The 14,318-nt window shown below is 48.3% G+C and overlaps 2 protein-coding genes across 5 annotated transcripts in view; both read left to right on the top strand.

The window, feature by feature from the left end:
* The window catches only part of LOC144216523 (uncharacterized), a 10,855-nt gene extending 329 nt beyond the window's left edge, over positions 1–10,526 (top strand). The window contains exons 2-7 of the mRNA XM_077745918.1: positions 116–260; positions 511–634; positions 2,868–3,082; positions 3,739–3,809; positions 4,089–4,193; positions 10,298–10,526. Coding sequence (XP_077602044.1) covers positions 116–260; positions 511–634; positions 2,868–3,082; positions 3,739–3,809; positions 4,089–4,193; positions 10,298–10,472 — 835 coding nt within the window. The 3' untranslated portion in view covers positions 10,473–10,526. The remainder of the gene's footprint in view (positions 1–115; positions 261–510; positions 635–2,867; positions 3,083–3,738; positions 3,810–4,088; positions 4,194–10,297) is intronic.
* A 1,616-nt stretch (positions 10,527–12,142) lies between these two features.
* Positions 12,143–14,318, top strand: part of PPIL2 (peptidylprolyl isomerase like 2) — a 30,639-nt gene continuing 28,463 nt past the window's right edge. For all 4 annotated transcript variants that reach the window (XM_077745915.1, XM_077745913.1, XM_077745914.1 and 1 more), the window contains exons 1-2: positions 12,143–12,271; positions 14,209–14,258. In XM_077745915.1, coding sequence (XP_077602041.1) covers positions 12,240–12,271; positions 14,209–14,258 — 82 coding nt within the window. In that variant the 5' untranslated portion in view covers positions 12,143–12,239. The remainder of the gene's footprint in view (positions 12,272–14,208; positions 14,259–14,318) is intronic.

Raw genomic sequence — 14,318 nt, 5'->3', positions numbered from 1 at the left:
TGCCCGTCTCCGGGCCGGAGGCGGGTGGGGGGCAGTGTGCCAGGGTCCTTGGTGGCCCCGCCCCGACGGCCGCTCCGCCCCCAGGCCGCCCGGGCCAGCCCGCAGCCCCTCTCAGATGGAGGTCCTGGACGAGTTCGACAGCGAGTTCCCCCAGAGCNCTCTTCCGTAGCATCGACCGCAACCCCGCGCTGGCCGAGAGGGTGGTGCGCAAGGGCAAGCTGGCCGAGTACGAGGGGCGCGGGCTCCTCTCCTTCCTCTGGGTGCGAGCCGGCCGGCGGGGCTTCGGGGGGATGGGGTGGGGAAAGCAGGGGAGGGTGCAGTCGCCGCTCCTGCTTGCCATCCTTTGGGGCGGAGCTCTGAAGGCAGAAGGTTGGGGCGGGGGTGGGGAGGGCGCCTTCGCGCCTAGCTGGAGCTGCAGGGTAGGGTCTTCCAGGAGGCCCAGCGTGGGGAGCGAGGTAGGCGGCCGTCTCACCCCTCCTGCGTCTTCCTGCCCTGCCTCTCCCCTTGCAGGCGAAGCTCTTTTGTGCAGTCCAGGGCGAGCTGAATTGTTGTAACAGCATGGGTGCCCTGGAGATGCACCAGCGCCTGGAGCAGCTCAAGAGGAGCATCCACCGCGTGCATCTCTACTCCCAGGGTGAGGCTCCACCTCTGCCAGGCTCCATTCACCCAGCAAACCTGACTCAGGATCCCCTATCCGTGGTCCTGTGCTTGGCACGTTTTCGAGTGTTTGGTGTTTATTTTTTAAGTCTTTATTCTGCAAACGCACATACACAAAACTGGAGACTGCAGTAAACACTCAGGGACCAGTCTCCCTTCAGCTTCTGCAAGCATCTTGCCATGCTTGCTCCCTCCCCCTTTTCTTTTTCTGGAGCATTTTAGGGGAAATCTCAGACATCATTATATTCTTCAATACTTTAGAACTCTTTTTTAGACATTAAAAAAACATTTTGTGGGGCATCTGGGTGACTCAGTCAATTAAGTTTCATCTTTAGTCCAGGTCATGATCTCACAGCTTAAGGGTTTGAGTCCCGAGTCAGGCTCTGTGCTGACAGCTCAGAGCCTGGAGCCTGATTTGGATTCTGTGCCTTCCTCTCTCTCTGCCCCTCCCCTGCTCATGCCCTGTCTCTCAAAAATGAGTGAACATTAAAAAAAAAAATTTTTAAGAGACATTTTGTAATCACAGTGTTGCCCCGGATATAAAATTGACAACAGTTCAGTAATATTAGCTGATGTTTAGTTTACGTGTTAGGCCTCTGAGGTTCCTTTTCACTAGGATGGCTGTATCCTTTGGGTCCACATTAAGGTATTTGCGAGAGTGAAATGCAAGGGGCCACATTAGTAACCACACAGGGATGGCAATGAGGATAGTGGTCACATCTGTTGAAGCCCCTTTGAGATGGGATGCCCTCACCTTTGTCCCCCATGCCATCAACTTGAAGAACTGTGCTGTCCTATGGGGTAATCCACTTAATGGGTTTATATCTGTTGTTATGGATCACTGTGTTTGTTTTATTCCCCTGTACCTGTATTTTTTTTTTAATTTTTAATTTTCTTTTTTGAGTTTATTTTGAGAGAGGGAGAGAGAGCGTGCGCAAGCGCACAAGCAGGGAAGGGGCAGAGAGAAGGAGAGACAGTCCCAAGCAGGCTCCATGTTGTCAGCACAGAGCCCAGTGTGGGGCTTGAACTCACAAACAGTGAGCTCATGACCTGATCCGAGATCAAGAATCTGATGCTTAACTGACTGTGCCACCCAGGTGGCCCATTCTGCCTGTACTTATTGCACAGTCATTCTAAAGTCTTGATTAGATTTGGGTTCATTTCTTTGGGTTGCATTTGTGTTCAGCTAGGGGTGGAGCTGCTTGCTTCATGGTGTTAGAAAGCCTGGCTTACCTGGGGGTCCCAGTTTGCATGATGGTGAGTGTGAGTCCTCCTCATCACCCTTTCATCCCGATCCATGGCATGTGTAGCTTCTACCCCAGCCTCCCAAGGTAGTGTGGATCCTGTTTATCCTTGTTTTATGGGAGAGAACATAGAGGCCCAGGGAGGGTGGCCAACTATGTGACAATGATATCACATAGTAAGTAGTAGAAGCTAGACTCGAATTAAGGCTTGGGTTGCTGTGAGGCTCAGGCCCTTAGCCTCCAGGTCAGTGCTCTTTGGTGGTGGTGATCATCATTCTAGATGAGCCGTTCTAATGGGTTGCACACACTTTGCTGGTGTCCTGTAACTGTGAACAGTAGAAATAGCCAGACTTGTTGAATACAGGAGGAAAACCTAACATGAAAAGAGAGAGGGGTAGGCCTGAGGGTCCTGCTTCTCAAAGATTCTGTCCCTGAGCCCACCTCTGTGAGACCTTGTACATATGGATTTCCTTACAGAAAAAGGAGCCTTTGGACACCCCTAGGATGGCCCTGGGGCTGGATGTAGTTGGTGAGCTTCCTCTCCAGAGCCTGGATACCCCCATGAAGGTCCTGGCAGCCTCAGGAGCTTTCCACAGTGTTGGGGGATGGGTGGCAGACTGACTTGCCTGGGACGAGCCAAGCCCTCCTTGGTATTGATACTCTGTCACTTCTCCTGAAATTCTGGCCTTGGAGTCAGACAGCTGGGGTATGGATCCTGCCTGTGCCTTGTACAGTTGGAGCTTCTAGTTCTACATGTAAGAGAGAGACAAAAGTACCCTTTCTCCATGGGATGGTTGTGGGGCCAATGAGATGGTACACGTTGGCACCTGTCAGCAGTGACTCTAGGCATTATTATGTGGTCCCCTTTGGGGGAGAAACCTTGTGAAGACCCTACACCACTGTTTGGCTCCCACTCTATCCTGTTCTGGCCGTGGGGTAGGCACTCACTGGTCCCTTTTGTCACAGATGCCAAGAAGAAGAGAAGAAAGCCAAAACCGAAGAAACCAGAACCCATCCTCTTGCGAGACCGGTCCACCTCTCCATGCCTGCCACCGACCGTGCTGCCACCTCCACCACTGCCATCCACTGCTACTACCGTGGCCTCCATGGTGGCCTCAGCACCCCCTGTCTACCCTATGCCTAGGGTCTTTGGCCCCTTCCCTCCGCTGCCCAGCAAGTCGGTCAGTGAGTGCGTCCCCCACTCCATGTGGTCCTGGGAGGGGCAGCCTCTGCCCCTCTGCTCAGAACCACCCCAGTGGTTCTCCTGGGGCCCACAGCAGTGGCTCTTACAACTTTGTTTTTAAGCAGCAGAACTCTATCTGCAGGCAATATCTTGGGTGGGATGGTGACGGCTACAGCAGATGAAAGGGGTCTGCTCTTGTTGAAGCATTGGAGGCACAGAGGTTTACCGGCTCTGCCTCAGTTGAGCAAGGCAGTCCCCAAAACACTGGGCAGAATTCTGCGGTGCGCAGGGGACAGGTGGAGAACCATGGCTGCCCCCTAATGTCTCCAGCCTCACGACTGCCTCGCCTCGTGGGTGATGTTCTCCTTGCCACTCTCTGGGTGCCTCTGCAGTGTGCCTTCCTATCTGCCTGCCCCTGCTGACCCCCGCTTATCCCACACTCTCACTCCAGGCAGACCCCCATCCCTGGTCAGCTCCCGGCCCCCATCCCATCCCCTGTCCCCCTAACGCCAAGCTCGAGATGGGTACTGAGGATGATCCTGACGTATTTGCCAAATGAAGGACAGTCACATACTTCCCCTAGTTCCTGTACAAGTGTTTTGCTTCTCAGCGAGGCCCCCAAACTTGTCCTAAGATTTCCTTTCTGTACTGCAGATGGAGAAGGTGGACATTACAAGGTCCGAAGTGAAATTAAACTGGGCCGGCCTGTCATCGAACCCAAAGAGGTGGAAGGAATTTAAGCTTGGGGCAAATGAAAAGTGAATGTTTTGGGGAGCTTTTTGTGTGCCAACATTCGGTTGCCATTTCTTCCCTATCTTGTTAATCCTCACTGCAATCCTGAGGGGTTGTTATTCCCATTGTATAGGGAAGGAATCGAAGCTCAGGGGTCTGCTCTGTGAAGGGAAGCCCCTGTGCCCATATCCTGCATGTGCATGTGGAGGCTGGGGAGGGCCTGCCTGGGAGGAGCCCGGGGCTGATGTTCCCCTCTCTGCCCTGTCTTGCAGCCACATGGTTGATCTGACCCCTTTGGTCCTCAACCCCGGAGGCTTCCATTTCTCGTACCTGGCTGGAAACCGTGCACACCAGCTCCATTGCTCTGGCTACCCCTGGTAAGCATGCTTCTGAGCCTCTCCGGGGCCGGACACCGTTCTGGCTTGCCTGACTTGATGGCATCATGGCAGTGTGCACAGGGGCCAGAAAAACGTTTATATTTCGTGAAAGGACCCTAATGTAATAGGGTGCCAGAAAAGTCACTCTCCCTTCCTAGTGTTTGTAATGGCAAGAATCAGAAACAAGCAGCTCAGAGACCCACTGGAAACAATTCTGTCAACTGGGCAGCCCTAAGGTTTATAGACATGTGTCTTGCAAAGCAGGGATTTACTGAATATGGTTGGTTGTTTTGTTTTGTTTTTAAATTTTTTTAATGTTTTCTTTACTTCTGAGAGACAGAGAGAGACAGCGTTAGCAGGGGAGGGTCAGAGAGAGAGGGAGACGCAGAATCTGAAACAGGCTCCAGGCTCTGAGCTAGCTGCCAGCACAGAGCCTGATACGGGGCTCGAACCCACGAACCATGAGATCATGACCTGAGCTGAAGTTGGACGCCTAACCAACTGAACCATCCAGGCGTCCCTGGTTGTTTGTTTTTTAATCACCTTTTGTTTCCACTTATGGTGGTGTTAAGTATTTCCCATGTCATTCCATGGAGTGTTGTTTCAAAGCATGTGTTTAAACTGGCTGCTTCATTGCTTCAGATGACTTAAAAAAAATACTGTTTTTCAGAGAAGTTTTAGATTCATAGCAAACTGACAAAGTACTGAGAGTTTCCATATACCCCCTGCCCCTACAAAGGCACAGACACCCCCACTATCAACATTCCCCACCTTAAACTAATGTACCTACAGTACCACATCGTTATTGCCCAGAGGCCATACATTTGGGCTCACTCTTGGTGGTGTACCTTCTATGGGTTTGGACAAATGTATAGTGACATGTATCCACCATTATAGGATCATACAGAATAGCCTCGCTGCCCTCAAAATCCTGTGTGCTCCAGCTCTTCATCCCTCCCTGTCCTCTAACCCCTGACAACCACTCATCTTTTTATTGTCTCCACAGTTTTGTCTTTTCCAGAATGTCACATACTTGGAATCCTACAGTATGTGGCCTTTCTGGATTGGCTTCTTTTACTCAGTAATACTCACTTTTAAGGTTCCTCCATGTCTTTTCATGGCTTGATGGCTCCTTTCTTTTTAGCACCGAATAACATTCCATTGTCTGGATGGACTGGGGTTTATTTATCCATACACCTACTGAAAGACTGGTTCCAAATTCTAGTGATTATGAATAAAGCTGCTATACACATTGATGTGCAAGTGTTTTACGGACATATGTTTCCAGCTCTTTCGCCAAGGAGCATGATTGCTGGATCATATAGTGATAATATGTTTAGTTTTGAAGAAACTACCAATGTGGCTGTACCATTGTGTGTTCCTGCTAGCAATGACTGAGAATTCAAATGGCTTCTTTCATAAGAAACCTACACAGTTCTGTAAACTGCAGACTGTGATGCTAAATTTAGTTGACAGAAAGTTTATCCAAGAAGACACCCAAAGAGTAAGCAAATCTTTAAAAATATTTTTGGCATCCTTAGTAATGAAAGAGGTACACATTAAGATTGCTAGCATGTATGTTATATACCTGTCAAGAAGCCCAAGTAAAGAGAATCCTGTGCTATTGAGGCTGTAGGTAGAGACTTATTTCTGCTATGAAAATACTGTAATATGGCTCTATTCTTTTTTTTTTTTTTTTAAGATTTTATTTTTAAATAATCTCTACACCCAGTGTGGGGCTTGAACTCACAACCTGGAGATTAAGAGTTGCGTACTCCACCTCTGTCCCCCTCTCTCGGCACCTCCCCTGCTTATGCTCTCTTTCAAAAATAAATACTGAAATTTTTTTTTAAATGTTTTATTTATTTCTGAGAGAGAGAGAGAGAGAGAGAGAGAGACAGCATGAGCAGGGGAGGGTCAGAGAGAGAGGGAGACTCAGAATCTGTAGCAGGCTCCAGGCTCTGAGCTAGCTGTTAGCACAGAGCCCGACGCGGGGCTTGAACCCACGAACCGTGAGATCATGACCTGAGCCGAAGTCGGCTGCTTAACTGACTGAGCCACCCAGGCACCCCATAAATACTTAAATTTTTAAAAAATTGTTACTTTTTTTTTAGTTTATTTGTTTATTTTGAGGGAGAGGGAGAGAGAAAGAGAAGCCCAGGCAGATTCTGCACTCTCAGCCCAGAACCTGATGTGGGGCTCGAACCCACAAACCCTGAGGTCATGAACTTAGCTGAAATCAAGGTTCGTGTGCTTAGCTGACAGCCACCCGTGTGCCCCCAAAAATTCTTTTAAAATTTTTTTAAATGTTGTATTTATTTATGAGAGAGAGACAGCATTAGCAGGGGAGGGTCAGAGAGAGAGGGAAACACAGAATCTGAAACAGGCTCCAGGCTCTGAGCTGTCAGCACAGAGCCCAACGTGGGGCTTGAACCCACGAACCGGGAGATCATGACCTGAGCCGAAGTCGGACGCTTCACTGACTGAGCCACCAGGTGCCCCTAAAAATCCTTTTATTGAGATAATTTACATAGCATCATATAAATTCACCCAGTTACAGTGTCAACTTCAGTGGCTTTTTGTATGTTTACATTTGTGAAACCATCACCATAATCCAATTTTAGAACATTTCCATTACATCAAAAAGAAGAGAATGAAAAGACTCTCATAGAATGAGAAAATATTTGTCAATCAACAGCAACAACAAAATCCCACTCCACAAAAATGAGCAAAGGACTTGAATAGACATTTCTTCCAAGAAGACCCACAAAATGGCCAATAAACACAGGAAAAGATGCTCCATCCTGAGACATCAGGAAAATGCAAATGAAAGCCACAGTGAGCTACCACTTCCCACCTACTAGGATGCCTTTCATCAAAAAGACAGACAAAAGGGGCACCTGGGTGGCTCTGTCGGTTAATCGTCCACTCTTATTTTGTCTCAGGTCATGATCTCAGGTTCTTGGGTTTGAACCCCAAGCTGGGCTGTGTGTTGATATTGTGGGGCCTGCTTGGGATTCTCTCTCTGCCCCTCCATGCCCTCAAAATAAGTAAACTTTAAAAAGTAAAAAATTTAAAAAGACAAAAAGTATTGATGAGCATGTGGAGACATTGGAATATCTAGCGTATGGCTGGTGGGAATGTAAAAGTGTGAAGCCATTGTGGATAAAGGGTATGGTGGTTCTTCAAAAAGCTAAACATAAGCATACCATATGACCGAGTAATTCCACTCCTAGGTATATGCCTGGGAGAACAGCAGTGGAGACTCAAACAGATACTTGTATACGAATGTTCACAGCTCCAGTAATGACAGTGGCCAAAAGAAGAAAATAAGCCAGGTGTACGCAAGATGAACAAAATGTGGTGTATCCATATAATATAGAATGTTGAAATAAGTGAGATAAGCCAGCACAAAGGAAGATTATTGTCTGGTTTCCATTACATGAAGTATCTAGAGTAGGCAGAGTTCTAAAGACAAAGCAGATGAGACGTTACCAGGGACTTGGAGAAGGACTAACTAACAACTAATTAGTTGTTGCCTAATTAGTACAGTTTCTGTTCAGAATGACAAAACAGTCCTGGAAATAGATAATGGTGATGGTCACACAACACTGTGAATGTGTCTAATGCCACTGAATGGTACACACAGAAACGGTTAAAATGGTAAATTTTGTGCATATTTTACTACAATTAAAAAAAAAAAAGATGGGGCACCTGGGTGGCTCAGTCAGTTAAGCGTCTGACTTCAGCTCAGGTCATGATCTCGTGGTTTGTGAGTTTGAGCCCTGCATCAGGCTCTGTGCTGACAGCTCAGAGTCAGGAGCCACCTTCAGATTCTGTGTCTCCCCCTCTCTCTGCCCCTCACACTGTCTCTCTTTCCCTCAAAATAAATAAACATAAAAAAAAAAAGAAACCCTAGCACCACTTAGCTGTCACCCCCAGTTCCTCTCTTCCCCAGCCCAAGGCAACCGGTAACCTACTTTCTCTGTGGATTTGCCTATTCGGGTCATTTCATATAAATGAAACCATACAATAAGCTGGTGTCTGGTGACTGGCTGCTTTCACTTAGCATAACATTTACAAGGTTCATCCATGTTCTAGCATGTGTCAGTACTGAATTTCCTGTTTTTTAAATTGCTTTTTTAAGACTTAATTTTTTTAGAGCAGTTTTAGGTTCACAACAAAATTGAGAAGAAGGTACAGAAGTTTCCTCCATGTCCCCTGCCCCTACACGTGCATACCCCCCTTATTGCCAGTATCCCCCACCAGAGTTTGTTAACAACTGAGGAGCCTACATTGACACATCAGCATCACCCAAAAGTCCATAGTTTACACTGGAGTTCCCTTTTGGTGTTGTACATTCTCTGTGTTGATTTATTTTATGGTTGAACAGTATTCTACTGTGTAGATATGCCATATTTTGTCTGTCAATTCACGAGTTGATAGACATTTAGGTTGTTTCCATTTTTTGGCTTTTATGAATAATACTGTCATGAACATTTCTGTGAGGACACTATTTTTTAATTTTTATTTGTTTTCATTTTTTAATTTTTTAAACATTTTTTAACATTTTATTTATTTCTGAGAGAGAGAGAGAGAGAGACAGTGTGATCAGGGGAGGGTCAGAGAGAGGGAGATACAGAATATGAAGCAGGCTCCAGGCTCTGAGCTAGCTGTCAGCACAGAACCCGGCACGGGGCTCAAACCCACGAATCGTGAGATCATGACCTGAGCCAAAGTCGAATGCTTAACCGACTGAGCCACCCAGGCGCCCCTTTTTTAAACATTTTTAAAATTTATTATTGAGAGACAGAGCATGAGCATGGGAGGGGCAGAGAGAGGGGGAGACACAGAATCTGAAGGTGGCTCTAGGCTCTGAGCTGTCAGAGCACAGAGCCCAACGTGGGACTCAAACTCACAAACCACGAGATCATGACCGAAGCCAAAGTTGGACGCTTAACTGACTGAGCCACCCAGGTGCCCCTTTATTTTTTTATTTTATATATTTTTATTTTTGAGAAAGATAGAGTGCAAGCAGTGAAGGGGCAGAGAGAGAAGAGTCTCAAGCAGGCTCTGTGCAGAGTCGAAGTGGGGCTCGAACTCACAAAACTGAGGTCATGACCTGAGCCGAAATCAAGAGTTGAATGTTTAACCAACTGAACCACCCAGGCGCCCCTTCTTGGGTATAGTCTTAAGCATGGGATTGCTAGGTCTATGGCAAATATATTTTGAGGAACTGCCAAAGATGCCAAGTCCGTTATCAGATGTAGGATCTGCAAACATTTCCTCCCATTATGTGAGTTATCTTCTTACTTTATCTGTAGCGTCTTGTCTTTTGAATCACAAAAGCTTAAGGTTAGTCTCTTTGAAAGGCAATTTATCAAAATATATCAGGAGCCATAGACATTCTCATAGTCTTTGCTCTGGTATTTTTAATTCTGGGAATTGGCCTCAAGAAGATGATTAAGGGAAAGAACAAAACGATTGTGTACAGAAGTGTTTATGGCAATGTCATTTAAAAGGAGAAAAAGTAGAAGCAGCTTAAGTGTGCATCCACAGAATTATGGAATATGCAGACATAAAATTGTGAACATGGTTAAACCTGATTATGTAGATTCATGAATTATGTGTAAGTGGAAGCAATAAGGCTATCCAATCAGACCATCCTACCAGGAGGAAGAGATGGAAGATGACCTACTGCAGGGTGATGGAGAAGGGATTGTGGGCAAACACTTGTGCAGTGTTGTTATGAGGCAAAATGTAGAAGCAAGGCATTGTTGGTATCATCCGATCCTCACAGAATTGTGGGGCCATGCACCGGGCCTGGGCCATCATCAGGGCTTAAACAGCTGCAGAACAGTCCGCTGCATGGCATCCATGGTTCCTTTAGGCACTCCCTGATGGATGTTTGATTGTTTCCAGGCTTTCATAATCACCAGCGTTGCTGTGATGAATAGCTTGGAACAAAACATCCATGGGAGAGCATTCTGGAAGTAGAAATGTATCCAAGGCCATCTCACAGCCTTAAGTTTTGTCATGTGTACTGATGGCTCTGTGCGCTGGTATCCCACCTCATGGACATGTCTTGGCTGTCTCCTGCACAGGACCTCGGCCTGTAGTGGCTCTCCCAACACCGAGAAGACACCATCCCCTCCTGTGAAGGCTTCCATCTTCGCCCCGCCTGTCTTGCTCAAGTTCCAGCCTGTGCCGAAACCCAAAGATGACTCTGAGAACTTCCCTAGCAGCACTGAGTCTGTGCCCCACAAGAGGAGTCCCTAGCCTCTTTCCTATAGATCATGGCTAGAGCAATGAATAAAGTTCCCATGGAGGTGCCTTCCTTGTGCTGGGCTCCCTCGAGGCTGTGCAGTCCCTTGAGCTTCCTGCTGCAGGAAGAGGTTGAAGAGTAGTGCAAGCGAGAGGCCCTTTCGTCTGAGCCTGCATACAGTTATTGGTCAGGTCAGTGCGACTGTGAATTCCCCTTGCTTGTACTCTAACATGGGAACTCAGCCATGACACTTTGAAAGAGACATGAGCAAGAAGACAGCGCTGCCCTTCTCTACAGTGACCCTGTGGCCCCTTTGAGCCTCACTTGACCTCACTGAATTGCAATTCTATCATTTTTTCCTACACCTGGGCCCTAAACTCAAACCTTATCTGGGTGCAGGTTTAGAAACAGTAATCTGTTCCCTCCCTGGAGGAAAATAAGCTGGCATGTTAGTTTCCAACTTGGTACCTCCCTAAGGAATTTCAGAGATGTGACTCTTATTGTTGCTTTACACACCAGCCTTAGAGTCAAACCTGCATGTGAGACATGAGTCCTCACAAAATGCTTAATGACTGCTGGACGGTAGCAGATATTTGCTGAACCCTTGGGTATGCCCCACACCTTGCTTGGGACTGGAGATAATAAATCAAGTGGTTGGTGTCCCTGCTCTTAAGGAGCTCACATCCTACCCTCGTGTGTGTGTGTGTGTGAGTGAGAGAGAGACTGTATGTGTAACCAGTGGATCAAATTAATAATAGGGTTATAGGTTGTGATAAGCCCTAAGGGAGGTGAGTTGGACATGTGTGCTGTGGGTGGTAGGGGAAGGTCTCTATGAGGAGGTGATATTTATGTTCAACTTAGAGAAGGAGGCAGTCATGAGATGAGAAAGGGCAAGGACAACTGGCTTTGGGTGACTAGATAGTGGTACAGTTGAGGAGAGGGGAGCCTAGGGGTGGGGGTGGGGGCGGTGGAGAATTCTGTTTTGATCAGTCGTGTTAAATTTGAGGTGAGTGGTACCTAAAATAGAGGTCAGGAATCTGGAGTGTTGGCCATTTAATGATGAGAGTCCAGAGATACAAGTGGTATTTAAAGCCACAGCCTGGGAAAGATAACCCGGTGCTTGGTGTAGACGGAAGCTCAGGGCTTAGGCTGGGGCACACTAACACAGTGATGTGGTCGAGAGAAGGACCCACAAGAAGGGATGAGTGAGGGCTTCGGCCTTTCGGGCTTAATGGCTACTTGCCCCTAAGCCTTCCAGGAGAGGGCCTGGAGGTGGTGTGGTCTGAATGGAAGAACGGATAGACAGCAAGTGTGGACGTGGCTTTGGAGACGTCTGCCGTGGAAGGAAGCAGAGATGAGGCCAAGGCCGGTGAGGCTTGAGGTTTCAGGTGGATTTTTGTAAAGACCTGAGAACCCAGGTCAAACCCGGACAGGCTTGAGCGGGGATGGCATGTAACCAGAGTTGCATGGGTAGGAGAAAAGGTTTAGAGAAAGCCTTCGCCGTCCGCCCGACGAAGAGGGCTTCAAGGCCCCTCGGCCCCGCCAGGTGCAAACCCTACCGCGAACTCTGCCCCAAGTGCCCCAAAGACCCGGCCGCACCGGCTGGGCATGCGCACTGGACACCTGGCGCCGCTGTTCCCTCACGCTCTGCGTCCGCTTCCGGGGCGGGTCCGCGGGACCCGGAAGTAGTTAAGGAACTCGGCCGAGAAGTCGGAATCTAAATTGTTTGGTGTCGTTTTTCTGCACTCGCTGGTCCAGGCACTGCCACCGCTGCCGCCGCCATGGGGAAACGGCAGCATCAGAAGGACAAGATGTAAGTTGAACCGCAGCCGGGAGCGGGGCCGCGCTGGGCCTCAGTGCCCACCTGTCCCGCCTTCCGCGCCGCCCCTCTTCCCTCTCTCCGTGCTGGTTGCCAGAGCCACTCTTAGATGTCGCTTCGTCTTGGAAGCCCCTGTCTCCTCCCCAGGCGAGGGAATTACCCTCCAGCCGCCGAGGTCTCCCAGGCTTCTTGGTTCTAACATACCGTCGGTGCTGCCGAGCGCGGCTCCTCGGCTTCTCGACTTTTGCCCTGGAACGCCCCATCTCCAGTCTCGAATTCTACCCCTGAATCAGCCCCTCTCTCCTGCACCTCCAGTCTTCCCGTGTGCGAGTTCATCGGCTTACACACGTGCTCCGGAATCTTCTATTTTAAAACAAACCAGCCTTGCCCCGTGCTCCCCTCCTCCTGCCGCCGTGGTTTGTTGTTCTTTTCTCCTGAACAAGACGTCAAAGACCTGGGTCTACTTGCTGTTCTCTGCTGTTTCTTGAAACCACTCCAGGCAGGCTTTTCTCCCCAGCACTACACCTGTCAGGATCCCAGTAATTTCTCTTGCTAAATCTAGTGGTCAGTTCCCAATTCTCATTTTGTTGGGTTTGTCAACGGCATATGACACAGTTGACCACCTTGCACCCCTGAACCCCTTCTTTGGTATCTGGGACCCCATATGCTCTTGCTTTTCCATCTGTCTCAGTGGCCTCTCTTTTTAGTCTCTTTTGCTGGGTCTTTCTCCCTCTCTCCCAGACTTCATACGCCCATGGCCCCCACTTTTCTTCTCCCTTTACATTCTCCCTGGTGATCTCTCATCTTGCAGTAGTCAGCCGCTTACTTGACTTCTCCAGTTGGATGTTTGATAAACATCTCACATTTACTTAAAATTTTTAAGTGTTTTTCTTTAGTTTTGAGAAAGAGAGAGAGAGAGAGACAGACAGACACGGAAGACGAGTGGGAGAGGGGCAGAGAGAGAGGGAGACACAGTATCCAAAGCAGGATTCAGGCTCTGAGCTGTCAGCACAGAGACCTGTGTGGGGCTTCAACCCACAAATGGTGAGATCATGACCTGAGCCAAAGTCAGAGGCTCAACCGACTGAGCCACCCAGGTGCCCCGACATCCCACATTTGGTCTGCTCCCCCATTTTCCCTATCTCATTGGTCATACTGCTACTTAGTTTACTCAGGTCAGAAGTCTGGGAGTTAGCTTTGGTGCCTCTCTCCTGAGGCTCTCTCCTCCCCCTGTTCATCAGTAAATCCTGTGGCTCGTCCAGGAAGTGAGTGAGGGACATGGGGGCACTTACTAGTCCACCAAACTCCTCAATAGGTGGAGTGTATGCTGTCTCCTCCTTTGACCTTTTTAGTTGCCTCCTGATTGGTTTTCTGTCACCTCTCTTGCTTGTCCCTCTATACACAGCTGCCCGAGTGATGCTTTGAGGACTTACATTAGATCATGTCAAGGCCCTACTCAGACCCCTCCAGCAGCTTTCCATACCGCGTAATGCAGATCCGCAGCCATTACATAGCTTCCGGGACCCCTCAAGATCCCGCCACCAGCCTTCTTCACCTGCTGCCACATGCGCCCCTGCATACCCTTCAGTTACTTCACCCTTTTCTGAAGACACACCAGCTTTTCCTGTGTCGGGGCGTTTATATGTGGTAAACTTGCTTTGTCCCTCTGCCTAGAAAGCTCTTCCTGCACGTCTTCACACGGCCAGCTCCTTTGCATGAACAGGCTTCTGTTAAATTCTGTTCATTTCTTTCAGAGCAAAGTAAGACTGTTTGTATTTGCTTACTAGTTTGTGTATCCCCGTGTTGTGTCTGACACATAGTAGGTGTTTAATAAGCATTTGCTGAATGAGTGAAATGATTTAGTCATCAGTTATTTCCAGAGACTGTCCTCTTTATAAAGGCGGATGGTAATAAGATTCTCCCTTTTTCAGGTACATTACCTGTGCTGAATACACTCACTTCTATGGTGGCAAGAAACCAGGTAAGGCGTGAAATCCTTCTGTTTTCCTTGATGTGGATGTGTGTGTGTGGGGGGGGGGGG

Source organism: Crocuta crocuta, unplaced genomic scaffold (assembly GCF_008692635.1).
Source record: "Crocuta crocuta isolate KB4526 unplaced genomic scaffold, BGI_CrCroc_1.0 scaffold344, whole genome shotgun sequence".
Taxonomy (NCBI): domain Eukaryota; kingdom Metazoa; phylum Chordata; class Mammalia; order Carnivora; family Hyaenidae; genus Crocuta; species Crocuta crocuta.
This window is presented reverse-complemented; position numbering and strand designations above follow the sequence as displayed.